This window comes from Podarcis filfolensis (genome assembly GCF_964270895.1).
Source record: "Podarcis filfolensis genome assembly, chromosome: 15".
In the NCBI taxonomy this organism is placed as follows: Eukaryota; Metazoa; Chordata; class Lepidosauria; order Squamata; family Lacertidae; genus Podarcis; species Podarcis filfolensis.
This window is the reverse complement of record NC_139618.1, coordinates 29,162,461-29,186,382: the sequence shown is the minus strand read 5'-3', so window position 1 is coordinate 29,186,382 and position 23,922 is coordinate 29,162,461. Positions and strand designations below refer to the sequence as shown.

The 23,922-nt window shown below is 48.5% G+C and overlaps 2 protein-coding genes and 1 long non-coding RNA gene across 9 annotated transcripts; 1 reads left to right on the top strand and 2 right to left on the bottom strand.

Moving 5' to 3' along the window:
* Nucleotides 1–2,333: 2,333 nt before the first annotated feature.
* LOC310749946 lies at nucleotides 2,334–4,556 on the bottom strand. The gene is made up of 2 exons (XR_014541879.1): nucleotides 4,417–4,556; nucleotides 2,334–2,998 (listed from the first exon to the last, which is right to left on the bottom strand). It is a non-coding gene; the product is annotated as an uncharacterized lncRNA (long non-coding RNA).
* Nucleotides 4,521–14,848, top strand: CD3E (CD3 epsilon subunit of T-cell receptor complex). 7 transcript variants are annotated; one of them, XM_083587266.1, is made up of 7 exons: nucleotides 4,590–4,647; nucleotides 7,741–8,411; nucleotides 9,446–9,572; nucleotides 11,853–12,083; nucleotides 12,867–13,037; nucleotides 13,594–13,640; nucleotides 13,923–14,045. In XM_083587266.1, the coding sequence occupies exons 3-7, from the start codon at nucleotides 9,524–9,526 to the stop codon at nucleotides 13,977–13,979; spliced, it is 555 nt and encodes a 184-aa protein (XP_083443392.1). In that variant the 5' UTR covers nucleotides 4,590–4,647; nucleotides 7,741–8,411; nucleotides 9,446–9,523; the 3' UTR covers nucleotides 13,980–14,045. The 7 variants fall into 7 exon arrangements, with proteins under 7 accessions (XP_083443393.1, XP_083443392.1, XP_083443389.1 ...); XM_083587265.1 differs by lacking the exon at nucleotides 4,590–4,647 and having other exon boundaries at nucleotides 7,588–7,841; nucleotides 8,317–8,411; XM_083587267.1 differs by lacking the exon at nucleotides 7,741–8,411 and having other exon boundaries at nucleotides 4,521–4,647.
* A 1,026-nt stretch (nucleotides 14,849–15,874) lies between these two features.
* LOC310750681 (T-cell surface glycoprotein CD3 gamma chain-like) lies at nucleotides 15,875–23,325 on the bottom strand. Its single transcript, XM_083589180.1, has 5 exons — nucleotides 23,083–23,325; nucleotides 20,922–21,131; nucleotides 19,017–19,148; nucleotides 18,807–18,850; nucleotides 15,875–16,339 (listed from the first exon to the last, which is right to left on the bottom strand). Exons 1-5 carry the CDS (start codon nucleotides 23,141–23,143, stop codon nucleotides 16,274–16,276), a joined length of 513 nt encoding a protein of 170 aa, XP_083445306.1. The 5' UTR covers nucleotides 23,144–23,325; the 3' UTR covers nucleotides 15,875–16,273.
* Nucleotides 23,326–23,922: the final 597 nt, after the last annotated feature.

The following is a 23,922-nucleotide window of genomic DNA, read 5'->3' as shown; positions in this document are numbered from 1 at the left end:
AGCACAGGGGCGGCTGAAGCAGCATGCAGCAGGGTTGCTTAGGGCAAAGCCCCCCCCCCCACATCTGGCCTGCAAGCCCTTCCCCACTCCCAGCAAAGCTTCCCTGCCGGTCCGGCTGTTGCCTTCCAAGAGTGCAACAGAGAACTCTTGAGCATGGATTGTGGCACCGCGAGGCCTCCTTCTCTGGGGCTGTGGGAAGGGCATACAGCTGGGGTCAGGTCTCAACATGTAGCAACAGCAGCAAGGATTGCTGAACAGGTTCCTACACTGGTGATGGGAGGATGGGAGGGAGCTGGGCTGGCTCCACAAAGGCACTTTGTGCTTTCTGGCCTGGCCGAAAGCTGATCCGACAGAAAAGGATGGATTGCATTTGAGCTGGTTTTCCCTTTGTCTGGCCTGAGAAGCAGCCTTCAGAGTCAGCCATCACAACCAGGATTGGGCAGTCAGCTCAGAGAACCGCAGGAGCTACTTCTCTGGGCTTCTGAGTCTCCAGTGCTCTGCACTCCCTTCTAAACATTCTCTAAATATCCCCTAAATATCCTCTAAATATGACCATGCAGTGTGTGCAGCAAGACTACTTGGGAACAAAATATCTTCCATTCATGTTATATTGATGTCACTTGGCTGCTGGGAGAGCTTTCCCCAGGGAGATCTTATTGACCCTCCCCCCAGATAATTTAATATCCTCTCTGCCTCTGCCCTCCTCCGCAGGTTGTCCTCTCTTGTCCTGCGGATCCTTTACCACAGAGAAGAAAGCACACATCCCAAATGAGCTGGATTCAAAGGCAAGAGGAAGCCACTGACAGGGGCATCAGAATAATTCTGGACCAGATGCAGCAGGCAAAACAGAACCCACAAAGTACAGCATCCTATTCTCACAGCTGCCAACCAGATGCCCCAAAGCATGGGTAGGCAAAGTAAGGCCCAGGGGCTGGATCCAGCCCAATCACCTTCTAAATCCGGCTCACGGACAGTCCGGGAATCAGCATGTTTTTACATGAGTAGAATGTGTCCCTTTATTTAATAAAATGCATCTCTGGGTTATTTGTGGGGCATAGGAATTCGTTCATCCCCCCCCCAAAAAATATAGTCTGGCCCCCCCACAAGGTCTGAGGGACAGTGGACTCGCCCCCTGCTGAAAAAGTTTGCTGACCCCTGCCCCAAAGGGAAGAGGCCCACAAGGAGAAACTGAGTGCCAAAGCCACTCTTAGCTTCATTGACTGTGAACCCCAAAATTTGCAGTGCCAAAGTTTTGTAATAGTTTTGTAGCGTTCTGCAGAGCAAACCCCATGTTTTGCAGCAACCGAGCTCAAACTGGGGGAGGGTCATAGGTATCACCCCAAAACCCAACATAGTCTGGTTCACTTCAAACGGGTGCCAAAGTTTTTTATTGTTTTGTAGTGCAAACCCCACATTTTGTAGGACCCCCCCAAACTGAGGAATTGATACTTCAAAGCAGGGTTCGTATTTAACACCCCCAAACCCAACACGGTCCAATTTACTGCAAAATGTGGGGGGTTTGCACTACAAAATGCTGCAAAACTATTACAAAACTTTGGCACCAGTTTGGAGATTCCAAATCTTGGGGTTCATAGTTAATGAAGCTCACTCTAAAATCCTGGCAACTGGTATTATTCAGAGGCATTTACTGCCTCAGGGGGTAGCATGCAGCCATTGTGACTAGGAGTCATTTGTGGCCTTAATATGCAATCCTAACTCTGCACCCACTGCTCTGTTTAGGAAAGAGAGACAGTCCTCCTAGGAAAGCCCAAGCCATCTCCTATCCCTCACATGGCTGGCTGGCTGGTGGCAGCAGTAAACACACCCAGGACACCCCAAAAATTGTTGATCCAGGACAAACCGCCACCTGCCAGAAATTTCCCCCAGACGTCACTTCCACCTTTGAAATCCCAGGAAAATCCGCAGCCCTATTCCCCATGAGGTGTAACCATCCTGGGCCTCAACACTGACCCACCCAGCTCTGACATTCAGTGAGCTTGTGAACATGCCAGAGTCACAAGAAGCAAACACTCATCTGCATGTTATTATAGAGAGCTCTTGGCTGCTGTATGAATATCACCGCAAAGGGGTGCTCTGCTGGCACTTGGAGCCCCAACCCTTGGTTCTGGCTCCCCGCAGCCACTCCTGCACCCAGGCATGGCACATGCACATGGCTGCAATGCTTCCATCCTAGTATGAAACATGCAGTATGCACAGAAGCCTGTAATTCTCACATGCAATCATGACACTCACAATGATCGCTTGATGTTGAGGCCCGGATGCCCTCTCAAGCTGGTCACCCCAAGAGTTTGCACAGACGATACAGTGAGACAAACAGTTAGCAAGTTTTATTCTATTGTAAACAACACACTAACACAAGGCTGCATTGGAAGAGTTTGAAACCGCTGTTAAGCGTTTCTCAAGGTCCGCTAGCTTGCTTTTCAGCTCCCTGTTTTCTTTATGTACTTGTTGTAAATGCTTTCCTTGTATCTGGTTCTTCCTCTCCAAGGAGGTAATGCTGCCTCTGAGAGTGTCGACCTTGGCCACCATCTCTTCTAATTGTTTCATCAGTTTAGCCATTTCTTTGGTGGTTTCGTTAACTTTCTGGTCAACGTCTTCTGGGTCCTGTTGTGGTTGTATTGTGTGACTGTTTCCTGGGGCCATGCCAGTCTCTGTGGTTTCGGTATCCCCCTTGGTTGTGGCCATTTTGGCTTTCCCGTCGATCTCTTTCGGGTTGTGTGGTGTGGCTTTTGGCGGTAGCGGTGGGGTTCTGCAGGTCTCTTGCTGTTGTGTCTTGCTTTCACCTTAAGTACCCCTCGCTGTTGCGTCTGGGCTGTGGGTCTTAAATGTTGCAGTCGATGATTTTGGTGAGCCTCTTTCCTTTTACCATGCCCTTGTTTCACTCTTGCTTCCCTAAGGACAGCTGACCTCCCAGGAGCAGGTTGGTTGATTCCAGGGCTTCTCTCGGACCGCAGAGGCTGAGTGGTGGCAGAATGCCCTGGAGGCAGAATGATGGACAGACAAACAATCAGACAGAAGGACAAACATGCAAGCATACAAGAGACAAGTAAAAATGTACAGGGCAGAGCCACAGCTGGGTGATCTTGCGCCCCTGGCAGAACTGTCCAGATTGTGCCCCCTAGCCACGGACAAATTAACTCTTCTTTCCACCCATTCAATTCACCCTCTATTAAAAACCTTTTCTTATGATGCAATAAACAATATTTTTATTTACAGATATATTTATTGACATATTTTAAGCCGATTTTGCAAAAAAAACCCCAAACCCTCACCTGCACCCTTGGTGGGGGCTTACTTCACCACCCCCTAGCTATGGCCCTGGTACAGGGGGAAGGAAAAGGGGGGGGGGAGAGAGATGGGTGGTGGTAGGGGATTGTGTGTGTGTAAAATATTGAAGTAAGAAGAAAAATGAAGATGTGCAAATAAAAAGTATAAGGATAAGCATAAGAATTTAAAGATGAAGGTAAAAAATCAAGGTAGAGAGTTAAGTTTAAAAATGGATGGTGAAGTTAAAAATTTAAAGTCAAAAATCCTGGTTTATTCTGCTGCATAGCTAAAATATCTTTCCCCGTCTCCCGGGTGTGGTGGGAAGGGTGGGGAATTCAAATATTGATGATAATAATGGTGATAAAATTAATAAGAAAAGAAGAAAAAGGGGGGAAGGGAGAAAGCAATGATAAGAGTAGTAGTAGTAGCAGCAATATTTTTAAAAATTTAAAAAGCGGGGAGGGGTAATGATTAAGGAATAAACGTAAGACTAGAGTAAAAATAAGGAAAACTGATAAAAAGGAAACAGTTTTTTTAAAAAATTATCTGTTTGTTTATTTCGGAAAATCTCCGTTGGGGCGCACCAACCTGAGGGTGGTTTTTGCAGCGTTTGGGAACTCACGAGGCTTGGAGATCGGTAGCGTCCGCAGGAGGGAGCCTTTGTCGGCTCAGGCCTCCTCCGTGGGCGCCACCATTCTCCATCTCCTCCGCGCTCACCCAGTCCAAAGCGGACCGGCTGGGCTTGGGGGGTCCCGACCCGCGGTAGCGGGCTCCGCAGACCCAGCTGGCCGGGGGTCAAAGCGACAGCAGTGCTTTCAGGGAGGCAGCGCCAAAAGCCGCCGCGCTCCTTCTCCTGCGCCTCGCGATCCCGGCTCTCCGGTGGCGCAATCGCTGCGTCCCTCTCTCCAAAATGCGGCTAGAGTCGCTGGCGACTCGGGACCCGGGTCTGAACCTGGGTCTCCCCTTTGTTGGGCGGGGGGGGGAGGAAGATCCGGGGACAGAGCGAAACGTGGGGATGATCTCCCCGCTTCTCTTCTCCTCCCGTGTTTTGCTTCGGGGTCTGCTCTAAAGCAGAGCGCATGGCCGGGCTCCCTCCCCGCTTCTCCCGGCGTTCAGCTGCTCCCCTACCTCCCCTTCTGCCTTTGAAGGTTCGATGGGGCTTCACCTTTTCTCTAGCCCGTTGGTTTAGGGTCTCCTCCGTCTGGTTCCGAACTCCTGCGTCTGGATCAGCCCTGGGTGGCCTGGGAGAGATGGCTCCCCCTAATTCGCCATCTTTCCCGGAAGTTCAACCACTGCAAAGAGTTACCGCTAATTCTAAAGCATTCCTGGGAGGAAGACAAAGGAAAACTAGGAGATGTGGTCAGGCAAAACAAAACAAAAAAAGGGGGGGTTGTTGGCTGGGAGGAGGAAATTTGGCTGGAGTGCTGAAAGGGTTACTTGCTCTAGGAAGAGAAGGGGAGGTTTGCAGAGGAGGAAGGGGGTTGGGTAAGGGAAGGTTTGAGGGCAAGAATCGGAAGAAAGCAACTGGAAGAGTTTGGGGCATGGAGGTTTTTAAGCAGACGTTTGGGTGGCCATCTGTCATGGATGCTTTAGCTGAGATCCCTGCATCGCAGGGGGTTGGACTAGATGATCCATGGGTGTCCCACCCGATGGGACTGAAACCTGAATACAGGGGAAGAAGGGAGAGAGTGAGGGGTTTGCCTGCTGATGGGCTTGCCAGGGAAGAGTGAGGGGAGCGAGCCTGAACACCTGCAAGTATTTATTTGAGGATTTTTAGTATTTGTTGATCAAAAGATTCCTAGCTGGGAAAGGCACCAGCCCAAGTTGAGCTCAAAATAATAGGAATATTTATGTCTTTCCGGCAGTGTATGCAGACTCTCCAAGTGTCCCTATTTTCCAGGGACATCCCTGATTTAGAGAAGACTTCCCCATTTCTGATTTGATCCTGGAATGCCCCACTTTTCCTTAGGATGCCCCTATTTTCATTGAAGAAATGTTGGAGGGTATGATAGGATGACTCTGTTTTTAATTGGAGAAATGTTGGAGGGTATGGAGTTATCCAACCCCTGAACCATCTGAAGGCAATCCCCGTATAGGGAAGGTTTTTTTATTGTTCAATGTTCTAATATGTTCTTATATACATTCTGGAAGCTGCCCAGAGTGGCTAGGGCATTCCAGTAAGATGTGTGGGGTATAAATAGTAAAATTCTTGTTATGGAATGGGACGTCCCTATTTTCATTGGAGAAATGTTGGAAGGTATGGTGTATGGGTGTTTAAAAGTTTTCAAATGGTAACAACCAGGAAGAGTTTGAGAAATGGATTCTAAAAGTGCATCTCCGTTCCTCTTTTCAGCTGAGTACTTAAAGGGAAATAAATTGGTATATTTGGGGAGATCTACTGGAAAGAGCCTCAGGCGATTAAAACTACTTGGTTAGATGGAAAACTGATTTAAAATTTACAGATTGTTCCCTGTTGAAGGAGAATTATATGAAGATGATGTACAGATGGTATATGACACCAGTGCAGTTAGGGAAAATGTACAAAACTAGTTCAAATATACGTTGGAAGTGTAAGGAAAAGGAGGGGACATTTTATCATATGTGGTGGGATTGTAATGTAATTTTAAAAAATTGGGAAATGATATACAATGAATTAAAGAAAAAGTTCCATTTAACATTGTTTAAAAACCTGAAGCATTTTTGTTAGGGATTGTTGGGAAAGACCTGCCAAAAAAACCTGAAAAACATTTTCATGTAGGCGAAAACGGCCGCAAGAGTTTTAAAAACACAAGGATGGAAGACTGAAGAAATCCCAACTAAAGAATCATGGCAAGAAAAATTGAAGGACTATGCAGAGCTGGCAAAATTGACACATAAGGGACAAGGATAACTGTGACTTTAAATATGAATGGGAACCCTTTACAAAGTATTTGAAGACGCAACAAAGCTAACTGGACTCCTTGGCAGGTTTTGAATAAACATTCACAAACTTTTTATTGACAATAATCAGTTAAACAATTTAAGGATCTATACAACTTTGCAACATGCAGAGAACAGCATTTGCAGAGAAACCAAAGACTGGAACTGAGGGAAGTCGGGGGGGGGGTGGGAGGAGGGGGGAGGAAAAATGGGGTGGGAATTAAGGATGATATGTTTTTGGATAATATGTTTTGTTTAAATTTTCAATAATTATTTTTTTTTAAAAAACTACTTGATTAGTAGATGGGGGGAAGGAGAGGGAAAGGGAAAGAACTGGCATTCGTTTAACCCATCTTGGTTTAAAACTTCCAGAAAGAATCTGTGTTATTTTGTTTTTAAATTTACAAATGATAAGGGAGGCTGGCAGAGATTTACATTGAGGAGACAGCGGTCAACGGACTTGCCAAGAGGTGTTGCAATGAAGCTTGTTTGAACATGCCAGCTGGCCTTCCAGTGATGGAGGCTCTTCTTCTGCCTCTCCAAGCCAAAACCAAACTTCCCTTCTTCGGAACAGGATACCATTGCAAAATCTGGTGCCTGTGTTTGGGGGTGATTCACAAGAATGCAGTTGCTTCCCCTCCATCCCCATGTATTCACATGCTGCCCTGGAAGAGGTGCCAGCCATCTCATACATAGACATCTCCCCAGAAGGGGGACATGGGGGATCAATGCCTCTCCAACAACACCCCCCCTTGCCTCCCATTTCAGAACTCCTGTCATTAGCATATGCTGTTATTTTTCAAGGGAATGGAGTTCCCTTACCTTTTATAAAACAAATAATTGTGGGGTTTTTTGGTCCGGGGGGGATGGTAGCGGCTGGAATGGATATACACCCAATGCCTGAGCCAAAAATTCACCTACATCTGTAATCAATAAAGTTGTGGCTATTTCTAATCCAGATCATTGTGCGCTTGAATTTATTAATCACGCCTTACATTTAGCCAGGGACGGGGTGGGGGGCACTGTGACTGGGCCTGCGTTATAAGAATTCTAAGGATTCAAATATAGAATAGATGTTCATAAATGTACCAGGCAAACACATACATAAGCATATAAACCATGGGTACACAAATTAAGGCCCGGGGTCCGGATCCGGCCCAATCACCTTCTCAATCCAGCCCGCAGACAGTCTGGGAATCAGCGTGTTTTTACATGAGTAGAATGTGTGCTTTTATTTAAAATGCATCTCTGGGTTATTTGTGGAGCATAGGAATTTATTTGTTTTCCCCCCCAAAATATAGTCTGGCCCCCCACAAGGTCTGAGGGACAACAGACCAGCCCCCTGCTGAAAAAGTTTGCTGACCTGTGTTAAAACCATGTGTCTGAAATAGTACAGGAGAGCAATCCTGAAACCATTTTGGGTCTCTCAAATTGACCTCAAATATTTCTCTGCGAGGAGGAAGGAAATGGGCAAAGCTTTCCAATTGTCTTTGGAGTTTCCGATTGTCTTTTTACACCTCCCTGCAAATACAGTCTGTTAAGCTGAGCAAACTATCAATATCCGTAAGAGATTCAGGAACTAAAGCATTTTCCATCTCAAAGGAATGGCCAGGCCACCCAGAAAAGGCAATCAAGTAAGTCATTATCAGGAATCCTGGCAGGAGAGAAGCAATCCTCTCAGATTTCTGCTGGAGACCACCTCCTTCTGTGATGGTGTATATATGATGTTTTGGGGGGTGGTCTTGGGCTACAGGGTGGGCAATTTCAAAAGTTTATAGGGGCTTGCGCACCATTGTTATGGGTCTCTCCTACCTTCTTGCAAGGAAGGGAAGGAACTGTTGCAAAAGAAAAATAAAGATCTGCCTTGCTTTCTATGGATCTTGCCTCCATCCATTCATCTCTGACTGATCATGGACTGATCAGTCCCTTGGGGAGTTGGGAAGCAAAAGGCAAACCCCCTGTTTTTTCTATAACACCTGCAATAAATAAACAAACCTTGGGGTGAGTTCCCTCACCTTTTTTCCAGAAAAAAAAGCACTGGCAAAAAATCCCCACACTTTGAACAGTTTTATCTTATGTTATCTTATGTTTTGTTCTCTTTTTTGCAAGATCACACACCACCAGAGGTCCTCCTGCAGCCCTCTCAGCAACAGCCCTAACAGGCTCGGCTGCTGGACTACAACTCCCAACATCCCTTGCAGCAGGTATTGCCCTGCAGGATTAGAAATGCAATCCAGCCACAGCAAAGGGACTCCAAACTAACACAGAGGCCAACAGCTACTGAAACAGATGGGCTCAGCCCAGGGCAGGGAGGCCCCCAGCAGAAACCTTGGGGTGGGAGCAAGGAGCACCCAACCCAGGGGGCAAGGAGGACAGCTGGACACAATATGGGTAACAGGGAGGCGTTGCCACAGAGTGGGTGCCAAACCTATAAGGGGCTGTCAAAAGGGGATCTCCCATTGCCACAGAAGTGGCAGGTCCTACAATCACAATTCCAGCCATGTAACAGGGAAACCCCCCACCAAAGGGTCTCCTGGGGAAAGGGCTCAGGCCCAGGGGTATTGCAGCTATTGGTGAGGGATAGCATTTTGTGCGCTCTGCCTTCCTATCGCCACTTGTGTTCACAAGCCTTCCTGTAAATCAGAGTCCAAGGGCTCTGTGGTTTGATGGGAGCTCAAATGAGGAAATTGGCATGTACTGGAGAGCCCACAGATACTCAATGGGTGGCCTCTGATGCAATCCTGCTCAAGAGGAGACCCACTGGAATTAATTGGAAAGGCTGGCTTGGGCTCATACATTTCTCTGTGTCTGCTCTGAGTCGTTGGCGACGTCCCAATATTTCTGGCACGATGCAGCAGGCTGACTTGAGGAAACTGAGGCAGGGCTTGCACTAGCCTCAGAGGAGACCTTGGGCCAGAGTTCGCTTGGGGCTGCTTTCTGTTCTGTCCTTGTCCCAAAGTCCTCCTTTTCCTCCACAGTCGGCAGCCTTTTGTGCTCCATGTCAAGAGAGCTGTAGTAGGGCAGCCTCTGCTGCACCACCACCACCAGCAGCCCCCGCCCTTTACGCTTCTGCACTTCCTGGCAGGGCTTGTGTGTCGCAGACACTTCAAGCTGCTCTGAGGATGTTGCAGTGGAAACTCTGAGTGTCTTCAGTCTCTCTTTGCTGAAAGACTTGCCAAGACTCCTACTCAGCGATTCCAGGACACCCCAAAAGCATACCTTCCCTTTCCCTTTACAGGAGTAAACAAGGTGGCACAAATTGGATGGGAGAAGTCTAATTAAGCAAGAGCCAGGAGATAGCTGGAAACGGAGAAGGATGCACCTGGGAGTCTGTCTCGCAGCCTTGGGTCTTGTCCTCCCTTTGTGTAAGTACACCTGGCTTGTTGTGGTGGGAGGGCTGGATTGGGTGGGAGGACATCAGAAGGACACACATCACCTTGCTGGGTCAAAAGGGCCCTCCAAGGTCCATCTAGGCCTTGGTTCCTAGTGGTGGCCACCAAAGGGAACCTGGAAGCCCACAAACTGGGCACGAAGGCAATGCCCTCCTTTGCTACCATGGGGGCCCATTTGGGTTACATCAGAGCAGCCAGTTCAAGAGTTTGCCCCTCGCTGATGATGCTGAAACAGGCTCTCCTAACACCACAGGAAACTCCCAGACCATTGCTGTGGTGCAGTGGATCGGTGCATCTGACTATCAACCAGAACATTGGTGGTTGGAGCCCACCCAAGAATGGCTGTGGGCAGGATCCCTATGTTGCTGAGGGTTGAACTAGATAACCGTAGGGGTCCCATCCTGCTCTACAGTTCTGTGATTCTATACATGCAGCCAGGGGGCTGTAGGGACAAGCAGGTAACCTGGAACTCATTTAAAGCGAGAGTTTGGTAGCACCTCTGCAGATACTGCAGGAGCCATTGTGGCAAAGGGCCTTGAAGAACAGTCCTTGCTAAAATTCGACCCAAGAAGCACTTTTAAGGGGCTGAGCAGGAGGATCACAGGTTTTGGGATGACGCCCTCCCCCCCCCCATCCTCCTCCATGCTTCAGCCAGCTCTGCTGAGGGAGAGATGATTGGGGCACTAGGGAGGGGCCCTCGTAGACGGTGCCAGGGCTGCCTGCAGGCGGCTTCCAAGTGTTTCTAGCCATAGGTGGTTTGGGGCTTAAATTATGCCAGGAAAAGGACACAGGCACTGGGTGAACTGGGAAATGTCCCCACCCCCATCAAGCTCAAGAGCATGTTTACATGGATCAGGCTATCCCTGGGCAGGTGAGGCCCTCAGTCCTTTGAAAACCAACCCAGCAGTAGCAGCAGAGCTGGATTCCTCACAGCTTCCTTGCAGACACTAATCCTGGGGATCTTAACTTCCACATTTCTCTTGCATAGCATGCCCCCCACCTTGGCCCTGCTGCAGATTGGAGCTAGTCCACCACCCACATACCTAACACAGACCCCCCCTTCCAAGTACTTGTCCCTATTTTCCAGGGACAGTCCCAGATTTACAGAAGCCATTCCAGTTTCTGATTTGATCCCAGAATGTCCAGCTTTCCCCTTAAAGGTAAAGGGACCCCTGTGAAGTCCAGTCGCGGACAACTCTGGGGTTGCGGCGCTAATCTCGCTTTACTGGCCGAGGGAGCCAGCGTACAGCTTCCGGGTCATGTGGCCAGCATGACTAAGCCGCTTCTGGCAAACCAGAGCAGCGCACAGAAATACCGTTTACCTTCCCACCAGAGCGGTACCTATTTATCTACTTGCACTTTGACATGCTTTCGAACTGCTAGGTTGGCAGAAGCAGGGACAGAGCAATGGGAGCTCACCCCGTCGCGGGGATTCGAACCGCCAGCCTTCTGATCGGCAAGCCCTAGACTCTGTGGTTTAGACCACAGCGCCACCCATGATGCCCCTATTTTCACTGGAGAAATGTTGGAGGGTATGGAGTTATGCGACTACCAAGCCAAGGAGATACATAACTATACAACCTTTAGAAGACACGTGAAGGCAGCCCTGTATAGGGAAGGGTTTTTTAAACAAAATGTTTGATGTTTTATTATGTTTGATATATGTTGGAAGCTGACCAGAGTGGCTGAGGCAACCCAGTCAAATGGGCAGGGTGGAGATAATAACAGTAATAGAATAGATGTCCCTTTTTTCACTGGAGAAATTTTGGAAGCTATGCTAACTAGAGGGGAGCTTGTTTCCATAATTTATATCCCGCAGTTTCAACATAATTTCTGCTGCTAAATGTTCTAATTCAAAACTATATGAAACAAAACATCCTAACCGATGTTCCTGACTAAAACAGCTGTGGTCGGTTCAAATAAAAACTCCTCTGAGTTAAAAGCAGGAGTCTTAGCATCTCTTAAATGCCCTGGTAGAGAGAGAACTGTCACAGGTGGGAGAAGCTGTTGTTATATCCCCTCAGCTCTGCTCCCCCCACTACGTTCCACATGGAGGATGCCCCCCCCCAGTGCCCTTGGCATGAGAGGTCCTGAAACAGAGAGAACCAAAGGTTTCTAAAGGCCTTGGACAAGGCTTTTCTGAGGGGCTGGTGAATGAAATCAGAGCTATTTCTCAGCCAGAGGCACCAAGGAAAGGGCAGAATGGAGACCTTTTTGCCCTAGCCCCGTGGTCACCTGTCTTCTGTTCTCCAGCCTCATCCTCTGAATCGCACGAAGTGGGCATCTCTGGGCGCCGCGTGACTGTCACTTGCCCTCTACAAAATGCCAATTGGAAATTGGTCAGTAAAAAGAATGGAAATTATAATGTCACCGAAGAAAATGAAATCTTGACCATTGAAGCCATGAACAACATGGAAGTGGTCAAGGGTGACTTCACCTGTCAGAATGGCACGGCATCCCGCAAGATTTATCTGCAAATCAAAGGTCAGTGCTCAAGTTTGAGGTTCTGGTGCTAGAAATCCTGTGCCTTCTTCAGGCGAGAGCTACTGTGAGGGACGACTATTCTCCACCCCCCAGTATGCCTCTGAATAATACCAGTTGGTGGAATCGAAGAGGGGGGGGAGAGAGAAGAGTGCCGTCCCGCTCTTGTCCTGCTTGTGGGCTTTGTTTCGGGGCATCTCATTGGCTGCTGTGACACTGGGCTAGCTGGGCCACCTTTGGCTTGACCCAGCTGCAGGGCTCCTCTGATGTGGGAGGTGAAGGGATCCAAGGGAGATGGAAAGAGCTTCTCCTCTTCCTGTGCCAGAAGCCAAGTCTGGGGTATCCATTCCCTGACCTTGCAAACAAAGCCTGCCCGGCCCTAGCAGACTTGGATAAAACTGGAGGAGACAGCCGCCCCACCCCAGTGAGATCTTTCTCCAGAGCCAGATTGTGCCAGGTCATCCCAATGTATTTTGCTGCCTGCAGTGAAGGACAAGACAAATCCCGCCCACCCCCTTGTATGTGTAGTAGCATCTAGAGGCTGGAGGACAGCTCTGTGCAGAGGCTCCTCTGCTGGACTCCGGCACACAAGAGAGCTTCCTTGCATGATGGCTCAGCACTACCAGGCTGCCCAATCCACCAGGGGATGAAACATTTTACCCACCAGGCGCCAGCAACCTATGCTATGCCACTGGCTCAGTGCACCAACCCCTTCCTTGCCCCATGCTGCCTAATAGTAGGGCTGCCCCAGTTTCCATGGCTTGACTCTCTTGCTCTCCTGGGCAGCCTGTGATGACTGCGTGGACCTGAGCATCGGACTGGTGGCCGGCATTGTCGTTGCTGACCTGCTCATTACCCTGGGGATCATGTTCCTGGTCTACTACTGCAGCAGCAAGAAGCCTGCCACCGGCTTTGGTGGGGGGGCCGCAGGGGGAGGCGCCCGCGGACGGACACGAGGTGAGTACTCTTGTGGTACACCAGGGCTCTCCACAGGGGTGACTTCGGCTTCCTCCGCTGTCCCACAGAGAAAATTGGAAGTCATCTATGCTGGGGTTGGATTGGTAAATGAATGCCGAGCATATATGGCTCCCATCTGGAGCTGGAGGCGGGGAGGGTTGCAGATCTGGTGGCAAGGGTGGGTTCTGGTACACCCACAGCTTAAGAATTTGGGGGACCTGAAGGCTCCTCTGGCTGTTGCTGGGATGGGATCAGCTGGTTCAGGACTTGCTTCAAGGGGTGAACTGGAGGAGAAACCAGCTGGTTGGCTGGCTAGACCCCAGCAGGGATCCTGATTGGCCCAGCCCAGAAGTCATAGCAGCAGCAGCAGTTGCTCTGGGGTGGGATGGGGGGACTTTATAGCCCCATAGTTCTGACACAAAGTATTTCAGCTAAAGCACCTAGGAGTTCCTTGTATGTGCGGACAGGGGCTGATGCCCCACAGTTAACTGCCCTGCAATAACCGCCTCCAATTCTTGGCTGTGCTAACAAATACCCACTTTGCATTGTCTTCCAGGCCAAAAGGTGGACCGCCCCCCACCTGTCCCAAACCCAGACTATGAGGTAAGCACAGCAGAGGGTGGCTGCCAGGGACCGGGAGGGAGAGTCTATGGAGGGCGGCCAAAGAACCTGGAGCCTGAACGCCATCAGCACTGGGAGGGCCAAGGGCTAGACTGGGCACACCTGGCAGGAAGGCCCTGCAGCCCTCTGCGGGCAGCTGCTTGCTCACCTGAGGCAATCAGGCCCTGCTTGCTGGTGATCCCCATGGCCTCTCCAGGAGGAGACAGAAATGGCCCCATCACAGAAGGACCCTTGGTGAGTAACCTCTCCTCTTTATTCCAACAGCCCATCCGGAAAGGCCAGCGGGAGGTGTATGCTGGGCTGGAGCCCAGGGCCTTCTGAGACATACCACAGTCTCTAGCCACGAAACCTCATTGTTGCTGACTGCTGGTGGCACCGCCGTCTCCCGTGGTGGCAGGTGGGTCGCCTCACACCTCTCCCTGAGTCTCACAGCCTGGAAAACCATCCTCCTCCTCTGCAGCTCAGTCCACTCCCTTCAATGGGTCCAAGTGCGCCTCCGATGGGGTCCTTCCCAGCTCCTCGATGGCCCAGTAGAAGAGCCTCCTTCTGGGTCAGATAAGCGTCGTATCCAAGTCATGCCTGGAGCAACTTCAGCCCTGCACTGCAGAGAAGGATGTCGGGCACAGAGACCTGGGACAAGTCACAGGGACTGGGAAGGGTGCTATGGGCTTAGGGTCATAGGCCCACCTGGGCTTGCACTGTGAACGGTGTTCCAACCCTGAGGCAGCTCAGATTCTCCTGATTCCTCCTCTCCAGCCACACACCTGGGCAGGAGCTGGTTGCTGGGTTATGCAGGTGGGGGGAGAAATGCTGGGCAGAGAGGCTTGTCCCATTTCTAGAGCCTTACTATGGAGGCTGACGGAAGCCAAGCCCTGTTCTAAGGCATCTTCCCTTTGTTCATTCATCAGTCCTGGCCCTTCTCCACCACATCAGCCCACCTTTCAGCCCCTTTGTGGTTTGGTCCCCACCCACCCCAAAAAGTGCTCCTGTGACCCAGGGAGAACGGTCGGTCCTGATTAAATAATCTCAGCTGACTTCTCTGCTGCCCTTCTCTCACCCAGCCATGCTGTGTTTGGGCACCACAGCATATGCGCTGACCTCTTGGGGGACAGAACTGTATGTATTTTGTTTTGGTTGTGTTTGCAAGGAATTCTAATAAAGTGCCTTCCAGGCCAGCATGCTGCATCACACTGGCTCTCTTTGCACATCATTCTTTAATGGGTTGGTATGTTCTTTGCTAAAGGGGATCAGAAGGTCGGCGGTTCGAATCCCCACAACGGGGTGAGCTCCCGTTGCTCGGTCCCAGCTCCTGCCAACCTAGCAGTTCGAAAGCACGTCGAAGTGCAAGTAGATAAATAGGTACCACTCCAGCGGGAAGGTAAACGGTGTTTCCGTGCACTGCTCTGGTTCGCCAGAAGCGGCTTAGTCATGCTGGCCACATGACTCAGAAGCTGTACACCAGCTCCCTCAGCCAATAAAGCGAGATGAGCGCCGCAACCCCAGAGTCAGTCATGACTGGACCTAATGGTCAGGGGTGCCTTTACCTTTTTATGTTCTTTGCTGGGAACTCCTGATGACTTTGTAGCTAACAGAGGACTCAAGAAAATTCACGGATGTGGCATAGTGGGAAAAGGCAGGGCAGAGAAGGCAGGGATTGCTGGTTATGCCCAGGGTGAGAAGACTTAAAAGCTGTCAGGAAGGCAGGTGAGGAAGATACGCTAGTCAGAGCGGCAGCAGCAGAAGGAAGGACTGCATTAACGCCATGGGCCAGAAACTCTGGCTGAGCACCCTCAGCACCCTCTTGGAAGCCCCTCAATTCTCTCTGCTGCCCAGGGACTGCTTGATGGGGAAGGGCAAGTAGCAAACACTCATTCCCTCGCCCCAAAGGAAGTGGCAGTTGCGGGAAGAGCTGTGGTCCCACGTAAGAGCGCTCAGCACCCAGCTACCACGGCACTTGTTCCGCAGGATGTGGTCAAGGCAAGTGCAGCTGCGTTTTCAAGAAAGGCGAAAAACAGCTCCCACGTGCAAAAGGCATGTGAGTCCAATGTGTGGCTGCGCCTTTGTGCAAGTTGCTGACTTTGTGTGGAGCTTAAACTCTCAGAGCAAGCTACCCATCTTCCTTCAAAACACATTCAGCCACACACCACTCAAAAGACTGCAATTTGTTTTCAGTAAAATAAGTAATTTAGAAAGGTATCCGCCGCACACAGATGAGATGCAGTTTCGTTGGAAACTGGAGCTGCATTTCCTTTATTATTATTGATTTCATTCTATTGATGCATTGCTTGCTATAAAACAGCTGAGAGCGAACAGACCATGTTCAAAGTGGATCGCTGCAGAAACAACAAAAGCCCTTTTGGCTTTCTTAGTTATTGGAGCCCCTTCAAATCAGAGGGGAAAGTTGGGGGAAAGGAAGAACAAACAGAGGCCAGCTCAATAGTAGGAACAGGGGTTACATTTTGAAATGAAAGCACAGCAAGAGTCAAACTATTTCTACACCGTTAACTATATAGCTTGAAGCAACCTTCCCTTTTGAGCTCCCCATGGCCAAAGGAGGAGCCATCAGCAATTCACTCTTTGCTGCCACATCAGAAGAAGAACGCTTTATCCCCTTCTCACCGGTGGCGGGTCTTGGCCACTCCGATTTGGCTGTACTGCCCATTGTTGCGTTCTCCGAGAGGCTGGAGGGGGAAGAGAGGCCTGCAGTTAGAACAGGGGTCTGTACTTTTGTTAACCTGCCCGAGGGACTTGCAGGTTGACCGAGGAGGATTTGGGCAAGACTAGTCTGGTGCATGGGACTGCTAGCGGACCATGTCTGCATTGAAAGCTGCCCCCAGCTGCGCTTGACCCATCCTGACGCCACTGGAGAAGGGGGTTCCTGTTAGCTATCTGGAGGCTGCAGGTATTTCCAGGGGGGCAGCTGGGTTAGTCTGCTGCAGCAAAACCATCAAAGGCTGGATCCATTTCAGCTGCCCAGCCTGGAGTCCCTGCCCTTTGTTTATTCATTTTTTTATGGCAAGAGGTTGCGTGGTGTCATGACCTGCCCATCACAGATCAGAGTTTTCCCAATATTTCTTCCATCTCACAAAAAAATATGACAGTTTCTGTGGAACCAGCAGCACAATCACTTCTTTCTTAGTACTACTGCCTGCCTTTTCATGGCATGTTAAAAATTTAGCAGGTTAACTAGAGCAGAAGCTTTTGCAACCTTAGATTCACTTTCTCTGTCTACTCCTTGTTTTTTTAAAAAAGACCAGGAAATCCAGCAGCTATCCCAATGAACTCCCAGAGTAGAAACAAACATGCACAGACCTTACAGCAGGCTCTGTATGAAAGAGTTGCTGCAAGGGCTGTTCACCCTGTAGTCCCCTGACCACTTGAAATGTCTCAATGCTGGGCTAACCTGGTTCTGACCTAGCCTGTCCCTTTAAGAGTACCCATTTTTTTTAGACCAGGAACTGGGAATCTCACCCCTCCCCTGCCTTTGCTGAACTACAACTCCCATCAGCCCCAGCAAGCCTGGCTAGCAGACAGGGATGGTGGGAGTTTTAGTTCAGCCCTATTAGAGTACCAAAGGTTCCCCACAGCTGCTCTGATCCTCTGTCGTGTTAAGTGGGGAGCCTGCACCCCACCCCACCCTAGTCTCCCCTCCAATGCACAAGCAGAGGGAAGTTGGGCAACTCCTGCAGTGATGATGTCATGAAAGCCCACTCTCCCCACTTCCAAAAGGTGACACCCACCCTGGCGCTATGCTTCTCTTCCTATCAGCTAACCAGAGCCACCCGTCAATCAGAACCCACCTGAATCAAGAGCTCCTAAAAACAGAACATTGCCAACATTCCTTTTCCCCTCATGATCTTTCAGACCACGCAGGATGATGCCACGTTACTGCTGAAGAGTGTGGAAACTTGCTTGTAAGCTGAAGAACGTCAATAGACTTGAAATGCTTATTTTCGTAAGCCTCATTCAAAATAAACTCTCTTAAAATTGTGCGACTGGAGTTTGATGTCCGTTTGCAACTGCTCACTCCAGGGGCGAACTTTGGTAATATGGTGCCCTGAGCAAGGACAAAATTTGGCGCCCCCCCATCTTATTTTCCCAACAATTCATTTTGGTGCAGCTGATTTTTCGTGAATCTTCTTAGTACAGTGGTACCTCAGGTTACATATGCTTCAGGTTACATACGCTTCAGGTTACACACTCCGCTAACCCAGAAATAGTGCTTCAGGTTAAGAACTTTGCTTCAGGATGAGAACAGAAATCGGGCTCCGGCAGCGCAGCGGCAGCAGGAGGCCCCATTAGCTAAAGTGGTGCTTCAGGTTAAGTACAGTTTCAGGTTAAGAACGGAGCTCCAGAATGAATTAAGTACTTAACCCGAGGTACCACTGTAGTTACCTATATAAATATAGGTATTAACAACAACACTATCATGCGCCCCCTTGACTCAGTGCCACCACCCTAAATCTAGTGCTGCTTACTCATGGGAGAGATTGTATGCCTAGACCTCTTGGATTCAGCCTACGCATTTGTGTCCGAGGAGGCTGCTATCTAGGGAAGAAAAGAAAGCTGCTCTGTTTCCTGTGGAAGGAGAGGTGTAGGCTGAGTGCTTCTTCCACTTAAGAATGGAGGCTTAAGAATGGCCTTTGACTCCAAGCCAGAGAGGAAAGGGCTGGGAGCACCAACACACCTCATATTTGGAAACAGCTGCTGCTCCTGTTTCAAGGGATGAAGGACTCTCTCTGCTTCCTGCTACAAGCCCCACATCACAGCAAACTTCAGTTGTCCAGAAAGGACTGTAGGTGTTCTCATCATCCATTTATTCTTCCTTTAATATATTTTTTTTCAAATGAAGTTGCTTTGGGGATTTTCTGCCACCACAGTCTCTTCATTTTACCCCATTGGGAGGCTAATCTCTGGCCACGAGGGCTAGAAACTAGCTTTTTAAAAGAACACACAGACAGAATCATGATTCCCAGGAGAATATATTGCCTCTGCAAAGCAGCACCCTAGGCTGAGGCAGAAGAAGCTTTGCAGAAGTCAAGGAATTCTTGGATGCAAAGGGCCCCTCATTTCACAGCTTGGGAGGAGCTGTCCAGGAAAACACCACCATGGAGGAGAGGAAGAGACTGACCACAGGTACCCACTCACCTGGTAGAGCTGCTCATTGGCTAATAGGGTCTGCTTGTCAGAAGCTGCAAAGTCAAAACAGGAAATTTCAGGGTGACTCCAAATGGGTGATTAACATAATTAAAAATTAAATATACCAGGTATGGGAACGTGAATGGCAACATGGACATTGCTCCCTTTTCCAAGGCTGTTTCCCCATCTCCCAGCAACTGCCTGCCCCCCAATGCTCACCCTGAGATCGTCTGCCTGGCTCCCCCGCAGCAATGCAGTACACGCCAACAGCCAAGAAGAACGTAGCTACGATGCTGGCCAGCAGAATCCCCATGATCGCGGCAACGTCCAGACGAATACAATTCTGGCACACTGTGTCAAGAGGGAAAGAACTCAACATGCATCCTATGCTCAAAAGAACACCTGAGTTTTGTCCACATGTGGCTTGATTTGAATAGAGTGTGCCTCTGAGCACATGGAAACTGTACTAATTTTGATGTTTGCCACCCTGGGCTCCTTTGGGGGGACAGGCAGGATAGAAATTTAATAAACGAGAAGAATAATCAATAAATCAATGGTCCCTTGCCACTGACTGACTAGAAACAGCCAGTGCTTTTTTGGGGGGGCGGGGGGAATGCCGGTGTATGCATACCCCTAAACATTTTGTGAATCTTTGTACTTTTGTCCATTTACTGTATTTATTTTTCCCAATTTGAACGATAAAATGGTGATTTTCTGGAGTCAAAATGAGAGTAACCCTAAACAATTTTTTTTTTTGAAAAAAAGCACTGGAAACAGTCCCAGATGGCAGTAGATGAAAAGCACTTCTGGTTGTAAGGTGGGTTTTCTAGGTAAACACAACTCCTAACATCCAAACAGCCCATCAACCCAACAAAACAAAACCTGGAGCCCAGGGACTGTTGCTGCACCACAACCAGCAGAGAGACCTGCGCAATATGCTTAGAAGGATACTTACCACTAACAAAAGAACAAGCCAGCCGAGAGGCTTAAAAGTGGAACAGAAACAAATTTTGTCACTCAAAATTCTCATTTGAAAAGTATTCTAAGTTTGATGTCATTGTGTGACATCCAATGATATTTGATATTTGATTTCAACTTCTTTAAAAAATGAAATCACAGTCAGATCTGATGTGAGCAAAGGCATTTAGTATTTGACAGCTCCCATGAATGCTGCCAATGGTGTCTGAGGTCTTCCATGCAACAGCAGGTAGTAAAACGTTTGCTTTTGAAGTAAGATTGTTCATTTAATTTAACCTATTAATTAGGAAACAATCCCCAGAAAAAGATAGTACTCTCTACCATATGCTGTGATCTTGTAAGAGAGTAAATGCTTTATGGGAAATGATTTATAACTTATTGAAGAAAATGTTTAAGACAACTTTTAACAAAAAAACAGAAGCTTTTCTTTTAGGGATAGTAGATGGTGAGATACCAAAAGACCCCCTAAAAAATTGTTTATGTATGCCACAACTGCAGCTAGAATGGTTTTTGCCCAGAGATGGAAAGAAGATGTAGTACCAACCCTGGAAAAGTGGCTAATTAAATTAATGGATTATGCCGAAATGGCAAGGTTAACGGGTATAATAAGAAACCAAGAAGAAGAAGAAATTCCTAAAGATTGGGGGAAATTTGTGGAAAATTTGAAAAACGTATGCATGCAAATAGCTCATTAGCAGGATTAATGTAAAACAAGGGGTTAAACGTATGATTATGAGAAACTAAAGAATAACTTTAGATGGAGTAATGTGGAAAATGCAGCATGAAAATTAGAATCAAAAGGAAACCACAAAAGGGAGGAAGTCAAATATATGTGCATTAGAAATGTATGTAATTTGTGTTTTTGCAATTTGTATGTATGCAAAAATAAATAAATTGAAAAACCAAAACATAAAATTTATATATATATATATATAAAAGGAAACAAAGAAAGCAGGCTCCACCAGGGCCATTGACAACATCACAACTGCCAGGCTAAGCACATTCACACTGGACAGGGTTGTCATGGTCCCCACCAAGTGGCCACAAATCTGGGTGTGTCCCCTTCCCAACACCCCCTCAGTTGTGTGACTCTGGAGTAGCACTGCTTTCCTGTCCCTTCACATGGGGGAGGAAGGGCTCACGCACTTCGGACGAACACCTGAAGACGTGCGCTATTGCACTCGAAGACACCTCTCGGGTCATCCAGGATGGCACCCAAAGACAGACTAGAGTTTCCATGGTCTAATGCATTCCCATCTTTATTCCAGCTTATTGGGAGGTTTTTATCCTCCGCTTCACAGTAGAGGACAATGTCATTCTTTTGCTGCTTCACTGTGATGGATTCCTCAGCAATACCTATGAGGAAAGAATGACAAGGTGGAGGAAAACACCCGAACAGAGCCCTTGGGTCCATCTAGCACTCAGAAGGACCCAAGATCAGCCACAGCTGGGATGCACGAAGGAAGAAGAAGAAGAAGAAGAGTTTGGATTTGATATCCCGCCTTTCACTCCCCTTCAGGAGTCTCAAAGCGGCTAACATTCTCCTTTCCCTTCCTCCCCCACAACAAACACTCTGTGAGGTGAGTGGGGCTGAGAGACTTCAAAGAAGTGTGACTGACCCAAGGTCACCCAGCAGCTGCATGTGGAGGAGCAGAGACTCGAACCCGGTTCCCCAGATTACAAGACTACTGCTCTTAACCACTACACCACACTGGTAAAGGTCCTTTACGGTTGCTTGTGCTGGAAGAGGAGGAAGCTGCTAGGCTGACCCCCTCCTGCAATGCAGGAATATACAGCTGTCCCATATGGGGATCGAACCTGCAACCTTGGCGTTATCAGCACCATGCTCTAACCAACTGAGCTATGAAGAAAGGTAAGTCATTCCACTGTCCAACAGTGGCGTAGCGTGGGTTGTCAGCACCCGGGGCAAGGCAAGTAATCTGCGCCCCCTAACCCATGGATTTGCGCCCCCTAACCCGTGGATTTCTGCCCCCTAACCCTAACCCCCAGATGTTGCGCCCGGTGCGGCCGGCCCCCCCTGCACCCCCCACGCTACGCCACTGCTGTCCAATAAAAGAGGGAGGGAATTAAGTTGTGCCAATAGTCAGCCACAACATCCTGCTACTTCACCCACTTCTGAAACAGAAACATGACCTTTTAAATGTTTTGTGGGAAGGTGCTTATTGGTGTCAAGGAGTGGTAATGATGCCCAGATCTGGACACAGACGTCAGGACAATGTCTGCAGCCCAAACACAAACACCTGCATCTTCCCACTGCAAAACAATGGAAGCAATCACTCGGTGTTCAGCAGCAGTGGCAGAATGAAAAGGACAAATACCACACTAGGGACAGCTAGGAAAGGGACAATAAGATGGACACAGCATTGTGTAAATCTAGTGTGGCTGCATTTGAACTACTGGCTGCCACATCTCGATAAGGACACCAAAGAGCTAAAGAAAAAAAAGTGGGGGCAGCCAAAATGATTAAGAGGCCAGAACACCGTCTGTCACAAGGAAAAGCTAATGTATTTGTGCTGTCTTAGTTTTAAAAAAATGATGATGGGGAGATGGGACATGATTGAGGTTTATGAAATTATGCACATTGGACAGAGGAAAGTCTGCTTCTGCTCCTCTCTCTCTCATACAAACACACACAGACACTCACACATACTCTCTCTCTCTCTCTCTCTCTCTCTCTCTCTCTCTCTCTCTCTCACACACACACACACACACACACACACACACACACACATACTACTACAACCCAGAGTCGTACAATGAAGTGGAAGAGTGGGACATTCAGCAGAGAGGGAGAGGGAGAGAGAGACGCAGAAGAATATATTCCTTGTGGAATTCTCTGGTACAAGATGTGGTGATGACAGCTATTATTAACGTAGATTGGTGATTGATCCTGATGGCCAAATGGAACCTGTCTCCTGTGGTTGGTGGTTCTGCTTTATCCTCTGAACAAGGCACTGACATTTCATAGGGTCCAACAATAGAGTCCAGCCAGTAAGGTCTGATGCCTTTCAGGGTGGGACACAGAAGGTAAATGTGGCAAGCATCTTCTTTTCAAGCATTTGATACATACAGGTTTTTGGAAGCGTTTTAGAGCACAATTACAGGCAAAAATAATATGGGAAAGGCTCTGTCAATGAACATTTTAAGGTGAATTGGTTAGTTGCCTCTCTTTCTCTTCCCACTCAAGGACCCGACTTCTTCACTTTTCTGTCTTTGTTCCCCCACCTCCACAAATGTCAGGTCCTTTCCTGAGGCTGGACTCAAGGGCCTTTGAGCAAGGTCCTACCTTTGGAGAAGAGCAATCCAAAGAGGAAGGTTGCACACAAGAGATGCTGGCTGCGTCCCATGACCCTTCTTCAGAGTGTGTGCTGATAACCTGCTTATTCTTTCCCTTGAAATGAAATTGCTCACTTTGCAAAAAGACACCCACAAAGAAGTGCCCTTTGCTCAGTGCTGTGCTGAGCTGGATATGAAAGTAGAAGAAAACATCTCTGTAGTCAGCCAGGAACAGGAAACCTGTGGGTGGGAGGCCTCTCTGTCCCCACTGTGCATGGAAATGAATGAGTGAATAGATGTTAAGAAAGAGTACAATTTCCGAAGAGAATTACAGGTTCTTGTGTTTGAGTCCTGCTTGAGGGTTTCTCACAGGGAGGTAGGATTGTATGTGAATAGGATGCTGGACTTGAAAGGCCATTGATCTAATCCAGCAGCCTCTTCTTATGTTCTTAAATGGAAGGAAATAGCCTGCAGAACATGGAAATTTAACTGATTCTTCACCACACACTATTTCCCCCCCACTACAAGATCTGCCAACTTCATGAACTGTTGTCTAGAGAAATGGTGTACTCGCTAGGGGTGGCATGCAGCCATCACACCATCAGAGGGTGGGTATTTTGGTGGGGCCAATGGTGAGGTGAATCCTGGAAACCTGAAACAGCCGCTGGCAGAAAATGACAATTGTGGGCCGGGGCTGGGCGGGATATAACTTCCACTGTGGCATTACAAAGCACTGTCTAGTATATGAGAAAGATGGATTGCATTGCAGGGTTGTTGTATAACTCCCCCTCTCCTCTCCATTGGATAGGGCGGTTTTCTCTATGTCCTGTGTGTGGGCTTCCCAAGAAGG

Coding starts and splice junctions, on each gene's coding strand:
- CD3E (XM_083587268.1), top strand. CDS start 9,524: ATGCACCTGGGAGTCTGTCTCGCAGCCTTGGGTCTTGTCCTCCCTTTG. Junction 13,038..13,593: donor CGCCCGCGGACGGACACGAG/GTGAGTACTCTT, acceptor ATTGTCTTCCAG/GCCAAAAGGTGGACCGCCCC. Junction 13,641..13,922: donor TCCCAAACCCAGACTATGAG/GTAAGCACAGCA, acceptor TTATTCCAACAG/CCCATCCGGAAAGGCCAGCG.
- LOC310750681 (XM_083589180.1), bottom strand. CDS start 23,143: ATGGGACGCAGCCAGCATCTCTTGTGTGCAACCTTCCTCTTTGGATTG. Junction 19,149..20,921: donor TCTTCAGGTGTTCGTCCGAA/GTGCGTGAGCCC, acceptor CTCTTGACACAG/TGTGCCAGAATTGTATTCGT. Junction 16,340..18,806: donor CCAATGAGCAGCTCTACCAG/GTGAGTGGGTAC, acceptor TTCCCCCTCCAG/CCTCTCGGAGAACGCAACAA.